This window comes from Colias philodice, chromosome 6, assembly GCF_061535455.1.
Source record: "Colias philodice isolate Cphi_HAF_F1 chromosome 6, ilColPhil1 Martin Lab GWU primary, whole genome shotgun sequence".
Taxonomy (NCBI): domain Eukaryota; kingdom Metazoa; phylum Arthropoda; class Insecta; order Lepidoptera; family Pieridae; genus Colias; species Colias philodice.
The window spans coordinates 11,230,634-11,243,335 of record NC_143091.1 but is presented as its reverse complement, the minus strand read 5'-3'; the positions used below and the strand labels follow the sequence as shown (position 1 = coordinate 11,243,335).

Sequence of the window (12,702 nt, the reverse complement as noted above, 5' to 3'; positions counted from 1 at the left end):
ATAGAAAAATTGTGACAGTAATTCCTATCCCGTCCTGGTGTGTAAACATCTCCGCGATAAGTTGCGATAGTATGATCCGCGAGCTTCTCGCATGACATTTATTGCAGCTATAAATTGCAGGATATGTAAACGACATTGCAAGTAACTCATGCAAGACTTCCGCGAGTTTACTTGCAGGTGGAAACGAGGCCTTAGTGGAATAGGCAAGGGGCCTATTCGGCCTTCATGGAGGTGAAAGATGGAAAAGGGATTGCTGGCCAGTTAGCGAGGACGGTGGATATATGTCAGGCACCGCGTTCGATTTCGCTCTCTTGTTTTTGGACCGTCGGATCGGACAGACGTCACCATTTTTCGCTTATTATAATTATTGTTAACATTTTAGACGGTTATTTATTTTAAAGAAATTAATACTTTCAAAGAATAATCACAATTTTTAATATTAAGTGCCCTTACGCACTAGCGGTTAACCGCGGGGGCGGCTAACCGCGCGGTTAGCCGCCTTCCCATTTTACCAGATTAGTGCGTACAATCATAAGCGGTTGCATATTAAAATGGGAAGGCGGCTAACCGCGCGGTTAGCCGCCCCCGCGGTTAACCGCTAGTGCGTAAGGGCACTAAAAGGCTAATAATTATAGTTTATTCCACAGAGCAAGTAATATAGTAGTTTATTCATGATTGTTGAATCACAACAATAATTATTTCATACTACAGTCATCAATGATCAGTGATTTCAATATTTAGACACAATACAAAGATAGAGATAAAGAAATAAACGTGTAAATCAATGAACCTAATTTAAAGTTTATTGGATTGTAGAACAAAAGTATGGGTGAAGTAATTGGTATGTAAATAATTTCGCTTTCTGCATATTTTTTGAGGAACGTTTTAGGCATTAAGGTATTTTATGTTTTTCAAGAATTTTGTACTCTACAATGTGACCAAAACCTATCATACAAATTAAGTGGAAATGGTTTGATATTCTACGTTAAGTCTCGAGGAGGTGCGGCTATTGGAATATCCAAGGACATGGATGAGTTCTGCAATTATTGGGTAAGAAAACTATTTTTCATTTCTATAATATATTCTTAAAATTTTAAACTTAACAAATTGTATACTTAAATGTCCATAAGAGACAACTCCAATTGAGTTTTTGAGTCTATTGTAACCAGAAGAAGACTTTGTTCAGTTATATGTTAGAGAATAAATACTTTATTATTCACTATCTTTCCGCCCGCGGCTTCGCCCGCGTTTCAAAGAAAAACTCGCATAGTTCCCGTTCCCGTGGATTTCCGGGATAAAACCTATCCTATGTATTAATCCAAGTTGTTCTCTATATTATGTGTGCTTAATTTCATTGTAATCGGTTCAGTAGTATTTGCGTGAAAGAGTAACAAACACACACACATCCTCACAAACTTTCGCATTTATAGTATAAGTAGGATAGGAGGGATTAAAAATTCTTAATTATTATTAGAGTATCATAAGATTAAATTTTGAACTGTAAATTTTAGTTTTATTCATATTTATTTTAATTTTATAAGGTTTATATAGCAAGAGAAGGTAGAACTTGGATAAAAAGCATCAATGATGATGATCAAGCGGAAAACTCAAATATTGCACATACACCAAACATATTATCTCACAATGAATACAAGAAGTTTTGGTTATTATGGTCTAATAACACTTTGAAATTGGGTGTATTTGATAATCCAAAACCACTTGCAACTAAAATGGGAATTGACTTGGATAAAATAAAGTATGTCACATGTTCTGGCTTCGGGAATGTAGTACATTGGAAATTGTTGTGTGAGTACTTATATATTGCATTGAAATAAGTTTTGTTTTATTAAGTTTCTTTTTAAAGTGAAACTTTTATTACATCGTCTCAAACTTTTTGGTCTGTGTAGCGCATGTCGCGTGTATCGCGGCTGCCGAGTAGGTATACCTACTCGGCAGCCGACCGACACGCGACATGCGCTACACAAAGCAGTGTTCGGAACGTTCGAACAGTTTCACTTTTACCGTGGTTTCATAAAACCACACAACATTTTTTTTTTATATTTATGGTTTTATTTATGTGCAACTTCCATATAGTGTATGTAGTCTTTTATACTTAAACTAGCGGTCCGCCCCGGCTTCGCCCGTGGTACATATGAAAAATAGATGTTGGCCGATTCTCAGACTTACCCGATATGCACAGAAAATTTCATGAGAATCGGTCCACCCGTTTCGGAGGAGTATGCAGACTAACATTGTGACACGAGAATTTTATATATAAGATGTCCCTTTGACATGACCTTTTCAATACGGAATATTGGACTTATAGGAATTTCGTAATACAGAACATTTTAACTGTCCTTTTATTGCAGTGCCACCAGCAATTGAAAAGCCACTTTCTATACCATTGAAGTCGGGGAAAGCTCAGTGGGTGGCAGCTGACGTACAATTGCCTGATGACTCATTTATAGGCGGATATGAAAATGAATTCCTCTATATAATCAGGGCTAAACATAGAGGCTCACTGATTCCCGGCAAATTTGTACCATCCATGGGCCTCGGTTACATATCTTGGGGTGGTCAAGTACATGAGAAAACTGAATTTGATGTAAGTTAAGTATCAAGATTATTTAGTTACATAATATATTGGTTTTCAAGTTTGTTGTTATGTAACAGAAATAAGTAGTCTTTATCAATATCAAACAAAAATATCACAGTTAAATAGGAGCACCATTAAATCTTTGTTTTATTTAGTTTTTAAGTACTTGTTGTTATAGCAACAACAGAAATATTTCCTGAAATTTTCAAATATCTGACTATCAAGGTTCACACTTGAACCGATTTCGACTGTATATTGTTTTTTTGTTATATATTCTATTGTCCGCAGAAGGATTTAATATAAGAATAATTAAAAAAATTACGAGACCAATTAATAATCAATATAGGCGACATCTGACGGGTCAACTTGTAAAAAAAATAAAATGATTCAGCGTTGATTAAAATCGACTACGACTTAAGATGAGAATAACCTCTTACAGTTAACTTTTAACTGAAATGTTGACTCTTATGGTTTCAGGTTCTTTGTGGATATGACTTAATGTGGGTTAACACAGAGTATGACAGGATACCAGTGGAGGCGATAGAAGCTGGCCGCTCTGAAGGGTCCAACGCTGAAGTCCTTTTCGTTGGACGGGTGGAACACCAAGGCCATTATATACCAGGAAAAGTACAACCGTCACATAAAGTCTGCTATATTCCATATCTAGGGGTTGAGGTAGGGATGAGTGAATTTGAAATTTTAATCCAACCCCACTCCAACAAATACATAGCGGATAAAATTTATCGCCACATCGACTCTGAAAGCGCTTCTGATGAATACGTAGCTGAATTGTAACTGTATGGATATAGCACATTAGATTAAAACGGCGACTTTTTCCGCAATCTTATATTATATACTAGCGGCCCGTCCCGGCTTCGCACGGGCATTAAATGTCTGTCTGTCTGTCTGTCTGTCTGTCTGTCTGTCTGTCTGTCTGTCTGTATGTGAAGGCATCACGGGAAAACTGACGGTTCGATTTCGATGAAACTTGGTATAATTATACCTTATTATCCTGGGCGTAAAATAGGATACTTTTTATCCTGGAAAAATACGTAGAAAAATACGTAGAAAAAAAATTAATCTTAATTCTTCAGTTTTATCCATAGACGTTGTTCTGTAGAGTGTAGAACCGCGAACACACGTTCCGTATTATTATAGGCCTAGCCGTATTTGGGTCCAATAGATATTTATAAGATGTCATTGTCAGAGTTACTCAAAATGGAGAAATAAACCATCCACGCGAAGACCAACATCCGCGCGGACGGAGTCGCGGGCGGAAGCTAGTTTTATATAAATGGGTTTAGTTCTGAAAAGAACTTTTTAAATCGGTTTAGTTACTTACTAAACGAATTATTATCAAGCGTAAATTCCGCACACGTCCATCACGTAGGGAGCCGACCGCGCGAGTAAGCCGCGCGGCAAGTTTATTTCGTGATCTTATCCCCCCTCCCGTACCCCTGCCCGAGTGACGCCTACAACGCATAGCTAGCCGAATACAGTTTATTTTTTAATTTTTTTTAACTCGTGATATCTTTTGAATGGATTGTCAGAATCGAATAATTCAAAAAGTAATATAAAGATATTGAAGCAGTCTTAAATAATACATCGTTTATTTTGATAAGGGTTAATACCAAGGTACAAATAAAGAGCTTTTTGTAGCGGTGGTATTTTAATTTCTTTTTTTCAATAAAAAAACGCTTATTGTGACATGACTGTAATAGTTAGAGATATGCTGCCGCTGATTTTTTGTAGATAATGGTGTGTTCTAAAAAAATGTAGTACCTATATCATTTTGTTCTATCATCAATAGTTTTCGCAGCGCACGCGATGTAAGGTAGTTTTTTGATATTTTTTTCACACCTTGGATTACGTTATCGTAATTTTAGTAAGGATGCCTATTTTTTTTTTAAATGAAATATAGCCTATGTCACTCAGAAATGATGTAGCTTTCCAACAGTGAAAGAATTTTTCAAATCTGCCAAGTAGTTTCGGAGCCTATTCAATTCATACAAACAAACAAACAAACAAAAAATCAAACCTTTCCTCTTTATAATATTTGTATAGAAAAATGAATCGCAAAATGTGTTGGTAAGCGCATAACTCGAGAACGGCTGAACCGATTTCGATAATTCTTTTTTTATTATATTCCTTGAAGTACGAGGATGGTTTTTATGTAGAGAAAACGTAAATATGTACCACGGGCGAAGCCGGGGCGGTCCGCTAGTATGCGATAAAAATATGTTCTCAATGTTATCTTAAAAAAATATGTGGTCACGAATTTCCTCTCCAATTAAATCAGTTAAACAGAACGGACATAAAGCATGTCAGACAAAAAAAAATATAAGAAAAGGTGTTTTATGATTTGGTCTTCGAATATGTAAATAATTTGGAAAATCCAAAAGTGCACGCCTCATAATTTTTTTTTAATAATTATTTATTAATTATTATTTTTGTTTATTTAATAACAATTAAACCACATCGAATCAGACCCTGAAAAATGAAAAGGTTCTATTCCTGAGCATACTCAAGCGTAAGAGAAAAAAAAAGACTCGATTAGTAAAGTATTTCGGTCGCTATCGTGTTAACAAGAAAAAGGATCCGCACATACAGACACACGGACGTCCAAGACAGAACTTTTTTAAACTGTTTTTTAACTAGTTTAAATAACAAAAATGACATCAAAAATATCATGAACGTTAAAAATAGTGTTTTTTCTTAATATGTGTGTGTATATATTATCTTACAAGTGCAATGTATGATACATAAAGACATTTTAAGTTTGAAAAATCAGATGTTTTGCGCGAAGTGACAGTAGTACCCACCTCAACGCTTCGCTTATGAGGCGTGCAATATGTATAAGTAAACAGATCGTAACGTCTCTTAAAATTAGAACTGCCAAGTAAAATATAAATTGCATGATTTTAACAATTTGTGTGTAAACGGTAAAGTATTAAATATTATGGTGTAGGTATGTAATATGCAAAATGATTGTTTAATTTAACTGTGATGATACTAATTGATGTTTAATATATTATTTTGTTAATAAAATAAATTAAATTATATCTTAATATTTTTAGTACTTATTTTTACATAAACCCTTTTACTGACAAATAGCAATTAAAATTGCAAGCAATAAGATAATGGCGATGTGAATCGTACTTAAATTATGTTAGAAAATAAAAATATGCTTTAAGCAAATTGCACATAATATTATTATGTTATATGTAATAACTTAGTATGTTATATGATATGTGCAATAATAACTTATTACATATAACATAATAATATGTGCAATTTGCTTAAAGCATATTTTTATTTTCTAACATAATTTAAGTACGATTCACATCGCCATTATCTTATTGCTTGCAATTTTAATTGCATAAGGATCAGAAATAAAACAAAGCTTTGTCTCAACAATTCAACCAAATCGGTTGAGAGGTTGAGGCGTGAACAAGAGACAGACAGAGTTTCGCACGCATTTTATAATATTACCACATTCTAACAACCATAAGTATGTATATAGAAATACTGTGATATTACTATGGACTAAGAAACTGGGCAGAGCCGGGGCGAGTAGGTCTAAACTACCATTTTAAAGAAGAGAGAGTGGTTTCTTAATTTCTTGGAATTTAAACTGATTTGCCAAAAAAAAAGACGGGTTGCACTCCGGGAGTGCCGGCAGAAGTGAGAACTTGATTATTAACGTTGAGCATGTTTGATATTTTGGAATGGTATCCGTCTTACGCTTTTTCGATCAGGTCACGTGTCCTGACGCGAGTTTAAGATTTTATACCCAACAGAAAAAGTGCTCAACGCCGCTAAAGAAGTTTTCACTTCAAAAATATAACGGAATGACTAAGGTTATATTTTTGAATCCCGTTCAATCCAGAGAAGCTGGTAAAATTCGCCTAGTATTTTCAATATAGCAGAACTTTTTTTCAAAATATACATTTAATACGAATGTAGTTACATCCTTTTTTATTTTTGAGAACAAAGGAACCGAAATGCTCTATAAGTAACATGGATTTTCCAATAAATAAAAATTTTAACCATCTGTTTACAGAACAGACAAACGAGATAAAACAATTTATTCCCTATCTGTCCTGACCCCATTTTTATGGTGGTTTTAAATATGGTAATGGTTAACACAATTAAGTTGTATTGTGTTATCGCAGTAACTTGAACCCTGCAGGTTTCGGCGGGGGTGTAACAAGTGGCGGATCCCCCCGCTCTCAGCTTCATTCAGTGTCAGTGATCGTTCATTCAACGCGCGTTACGGACCTAGCCACGCCGCATCGAAACGCGTGGGCGTCCGTTGCACTTTACACGCGTAAATTTAACGTCATCCCGCGTTCTTTAATTAAATCGAAATGACGTCATAGCCGTGTGAATTTTTGCATAGATAAAAAATTGTGTTTGTTTTTTTTGTAATGATTGCATAGATAAAAAAATGGGTGAGCAAACGTTCAACATTTCGGATGACAATTTGGAACAGCATATCGTTACTTTGTTTGAGAAATTGGATAGTTTACGTAGGGATGCGAATACGAATGACACTGGTTTGACCGGGAGAGTGCCGGCGAGGTTGGAAGTGCGGACTCTTTCGTTGTGGAAGGCTGTGGTGGCTGAGTGTGCTGCGTCCTTTTTGTATGTTTTTATCGTGTGCGGGGCAGCTGGTGGCGCGGGTGTGGGAGCATCTGCCTCAGCTGTGCTGCTCTCTACGGCCCTCGCTTCCGGCTGTGCTATCGCTACACTGACATTATGCTTCGCTCATATATCTGGTAAGAAATTAATTTTAAACATAAAAACAAGAAAAGAAATAGGTATAAGTACTTATATATTTTATACTAGCAATGCCCTGCGGTTTCACCCGCATAGATAGCGATATCGTTACAGTGAAAAGTCTACTATAGGTCGGACTATAGGTTTAATTTTTAATCACATGAAAATCACCTTTACCCCGTCCCGCACTACGGCCTTTTTTTTGTTTTAGTGGGGAAATCTTTCATAGATACCCTCGGCCTCCGGGGGAGGGGCCGTGGGTTATGTCGGATTCCTACCGACCAAAACCCCACTGTGTTCCGTCAAGACGCATATTGGTAGAATTCCTCCGTGACCCCCGCACTACGGCCTGCTCGAACAGTATACCTACTATTTTCTGTAGATTGACACTTTAAAAAATTCGTTATATCTTTTGAATGGAATATCCAATTCTTTTCATTTAAAAAGTATTTTGCTGGTATTTAAACAGTCTATAGTAAAACATCATTTAATGGGATAAGGATTAATATATGTGTATGGATAACATGGTTTGATTACTGTCGGCACTTCTATTTACTTTGAAAACGTAAAAAAGTTGTTGTAGTAACTTAACTACTGAAGATGGACAGATGGTATCGCGGACTTTCTTGTAGATATTGATTCATTCTATAATACCGTAGAACATTTTTTTGTTCTATCTTCAATAGATTCCGCAGCGCACGCGATGACAGAAGTTTTATTGAGGATTTTTTTACACTTTGGGTTACATTATTGCATTTTTGGTAAGGATCTCTAATTTTTTTGAAAATGCAATATAGCCTATGTTGCTCAGTAAAGATGCAGCTTTCTAATGGTGAAAGAATTTTTGAAATCGGTCCAGTAGTTTATGCGTGAAAACCATACATACATACATACTTACATACATACTTACAAACTTTTCCTCTTTATAATATTATATTTTATATATAAAAATGAATCGCAAAATGTGTTGGTAAGCGCAAAACTCGAGAACGGGTGGACCGATTTCGATAATTCTTTTTTTATTATATTCCTTGAAGTACGAGGATGGTTCTTATGTAGAGAAAACGTAAATATGTACCACGGGCGAAGCCGGGGCGGACTGCTAGTTTTATATAAAAGTAGGTAACTTAAGTACTTGCTCTATCTGCAGGATATTAAATATAAATAAATCTAGGCCATTTTTTGAGATGAAATATCAACTAACATGAGATAAGTAGGTACTTGCCTCGTTAGGCTCGTATGAAGTTATGTTTTAGAGAACTTTACACACGATTGAGCACTAAAGCTTTGAACTATTAATTAAAGTGGAAGCCAAAGAGAATATAAATACTACGTGTGGAAGCTTTGCTTTTTAGGTTTTATACAAAATCAACCACTGGATCGTCTCATTAAGTTTATAAATTTTAAATTGTGCATTTTTTTAAATTAAGGTAAAATAGAAAATATCCGGATACACAATATTTAAAAAAAAATACCTTTTAAAAGTAAAATAACAAAAACGTCAATTAGGGTAAAAACACCTATTACCGTCCGTTTATTAACTCAACGTCATCTACTTTACATATTTTAGCAAGCAAAAGTCTGGTAGCTTGAAATGCATACAGTATCTAATAATAATAATATTTTGTTAGCATCACGTGTTTCTACCTGCTAACCTGGCCAGGTGTTCTCACTTTCGCCCTAAGTTATATTGGTTTCGAAATTGCTTTAGAAATTGAATTTCTTAGCCAGTAAACTAATTTGTTACATTATTCGATAGTACAATTTGGGGACTGTGGTTTATCTATTAAACTCCTATGATTAAAACAATGAGATTAATTGAGTTAAATAGAAATTGAATGATATTTGAAATACAATCCTACTAAATATCACCAATTGTTATTGTTCTTTAAAATATTGTCATTATTATAATCCGTCTCTCTTCAAGTTCTTTAGGAAGTAAGCAATGCTTTAGAATTGGTATTTTTGATGCTATAATTTATTATGGATGAAGAATTTGTACTCGGAATATATAAACAAAGCATACAAGGATAAAGTTTAAAATACGCTAAGTATGCGCTAGCGTGAGCTGATAATGCAAGCAGAGGATTTATAAATTTATTAAATTGTTATACAAAGCAAACAAAGCGAAAAGAAAAAAGCTCTCGCCATAAAATAGATAGAAGTAATTAGTATCAGGTGATACGCACTAATTGTTGTAATAAAATATATTTATAATCGTTAATTATTTATCAGGTATTCATATTTGCTATGATGCATTGTGTCTTTCACACATACAAATTGTTCACACATTAAGAACTGAATAAATGAATAAATGATAAGTAGCTTTAGACACTCTGTGGCCTTATGCGGACACTGAAACGAGCCTTCAAAATTATAACGATGCCATATTCAATAAATATTATTTTAAGGCCACATCACACGTGTTACCCTTCACCCTTTCATCCCCTCGTCATATTAATAACGGCGATCGCGATGGACGGAACAATGACATTTTAAATTATATTAAATTGACAACGCGTGTCCCTAAGCTCCAACAATCGAGGTCTAATTTTGAACTTGGAGAATAATAACAGGGCCGTAATAAATCTTTAAATTTATACTCTCTGACGTCGCTCTAATTTGCCTTAATGGGTCAACATCCCTATTTTGAGATTGGCTATTATGAACTAATCGATATGATACGGGATTCTATACCACATATGTAGAGAATATTTTTTTTAATAATTACACATGTGCACTAACACTAAAAAAATATCTCACATACATTTTTAACGCCTGTATAGTAATTACTAGACATGTGCGCCGATGCTCTTTTGACCGGCGGCGGCGTCTAGCATCTTATTTGCCGGCGGCGGCGGCGTCATCGGCGTAATCGGCGTGGATGGGGAAAATGAGTAAAATACGCCTAAATCTCCATTAAATTTCTTATTTATACCATTGGTGACAATCAAAATCAGAAAAAAAAAACAAGGAATTATAAAATAGGGAAGTACGAGCAAAATATAAATGACAAGTACCTACAAATAATATGCAAATTATTTTACCTTTTGTACTTGTTTCTTGCACATGTCATAATTGTCATGTATAAATATAATTCTGTCGACTGAAGTAGGACGTAACTATGGGGATTATCTCGGCAGACACACCGCCCCACATCTCGACAACCTCATGCGCCAGATCCAGATATTTGAGCCGTTTATCTGAATCGGCCATAACAAGATTGTCGTCATGTGGGATAGTGATGTCTACCAAGAAAATCCTGGAAGTTGCTAGGTCCATCACCACAATATCAGGTCTATTCGCTAGAATAGTCCTGTCTGTGATGATGGGCCGATCCTAGTACCATTTGGCACGGTTATTTTCCAGGACCGGATCCGGCGCGTACTTGTAATAAGGCACTTTTCCGTCAAGAAGGCCATACTTCAGAGCGAGCTCTTGGTGGATAAATAATCCTAGCTAATAATCCTGCTAGGTTGTGCCTGTGCAAGTACTCAGTGTTGGCGAGCATGGAACAACTGGAAGTAACATGTTGGAGAGTTTCTCCAGGACGGTGACACATACGACATAAGTCCTGGGTCCCGTCCTTTATTATGTGCTTCCGATAATTGTTCGTTTTAACCACCTGATCCTGTATCGCACAGACGAAACCCTCCGTTTCCCCAAAGAGGTCACCGAAACGCAGCCAGTGAACGGAGGACAAGAAATCTACATGAGGTTCATGCAGAATCCTGTGAAACCTACCGTGTAGCTCTTTCTCTTTCCATATGGCCTCCCTGTCGGAAATGCTGAGCACTGCCGGCTTTTGCCAGTCCTGTTTGGCCAGGGATAGGGGAGTGAGTCTTTTGTTATATTCTATGACTTCAGCATGGATTGCATAACCAACATTGCGAGGAAATAGTCTCTGAGTTTGCATATCTCACGATTGTGCAGCAATATATTAATTTATTATTATTATATTTAAAAATACTAATGCTTTATTTAAACTATATACGCCGATGACGCCGGAAAAAAAATCGGCGGCGTCGGCGTGACTGAAACGGCCGGCGGCGTGCGCCACGCCGATCGGCGCACATGCCTAGTAATTACTTTACCTTTGTTTATAGGAGTATGAAATGAATTTCTAATTTAAAAACCCGTTTGAAAGTCTTCACCTATAGAGGTGCAGGCAGCATTAACGCTTTTCACTAAATTCTAAAACATTAAAAAATTGAACTTTTTACATTAAAAAGTAAAAAATGTACTTATTACCCTTCATATGAAAGCTCTAAACAATATACTTTGAACATAAACAACATGCCACATTCAGTGCATGTTCTTCATAATATTCATATTGTAAGATGACGAATTCGCGTCACGACAGTTTTATTGGGGGAAAGATTTCATTTTGCTGGCATTTTGTTACCCTCGACGGCTCTCGACCCTAATGTAATAAATACCTGCTATTGTTATTCAGTTATTGTAACAGAAATATTTCTTATAACTTTAGTAGGGTTGTATTAAAATAAAAAGCTTCACGTATAAATAAGTTGTATGAATAACTTTTTCATGTATCTATTGTTAATTGTTATGGTATGTTTTGTAATAGAGTTTGTCAAAAAATATTTTATTTATTTAACAATAATGAAATAGTTACGTTTTACTACAAAGAAAATTGTACTGTTTATATGTTTTGCAAATAAAATGATAGAGTGCTGAGAGATAGTAAATTGGTTTTGTGGTAACTGGTAAGCGTAAACAAGAGGTAGCTTTTGAATTCCGTTGCATTCTAAGAAAAAAATGTCTAGTTCATTACGAAATAGGATTACCTGTGTACCATGTTTATTTGTTTGACTATAAACCTTCGAGTTCGTCTATAAACATGCAGAAAACCAAGCTATCCGCTGGTGGTTTCGTCCACAGATATTTGACCGCAGTGAAAAGCAGCCTATGTCACTTTTTAGACTCCTAAGTACTAACTCTATAAAATAATAATATTAAATGTACCCGTTGTGACGTAAAGAAAGACAAACAAACACACATATATAATAACGGGAAGGATAAGGATGGTAGTTCCTGCTTGATTGAGTGACACACATACAGTTTGACCGTAGCTTGATACAATGTATTGGTTTTAGATGTGCTTTAGTTTGTGCAACGCGGTTAACGGTCTCATGTCAACGATCTATTTTAATGTCGCTTTGGCAGCTATCCAGTACTTAGCTAATATTTGAAAATTACCCGAATATGCTTGACTGTGGCGAAATAGGTAATCTGTACGTTATCGTTTAATCTTGTTTAATTTAATGATTTTTGTTCGATTTCATTTCCTAACTTACGCCCTA

General features: G+C 35.6%; 2 protein-coding genes across 3 annotated transcripts in view; both read left to right on the top strand.

The window, feature by feature from the left end:
• Positions 1 to 649: 649 nt before the first annotated feature.
• LOC149488054 (uncharacterized) lies at positions 650 to 3,428 on the top strand. The gene is made up of 5 exons (XM_089695936.1): positions 650 to 841; positions 917 to 1,050; positions 1,542 to 1,806; positions 2,370 to 2,605; positions 3,074 to 3,428. The coding sequence occupies exons 1-5, from the start codon at positions 826 to 828 to the stop codon at positions 3,389 to 3,391; spliced, it is 969 nt and encodes a 322-aa protein (XP_089552062.1). The 5' UTR covers positions 650 to 825; the 3' UTR covers positions 3,392 to 3,428.
• A 3,428-nt stretch (positions 3,429 to 6,856) lies between these two features.
• The window catches only part of bib (MIP channel family protein big brain), an 83,332-nt gene continuing 77,486 nt past the window's right edge, over positions 6,857 to 12,702 (top strand). For both annotated transcript variants that reach the window (XM_089696901.1, XM_089696900.1), the window contains exon 1: positions 6,857 to 7,377. In XM_089696901.1, coding sequence (XP_089553027.1) covers positions 7,047 to 7,377 — 331 coding nt within the window. In that variant the 5' untranslated portion in view covers positions 6,857 to 7,046. The remainder of the gene's footprint in view (positions 7,378 to 12,702) is intronic.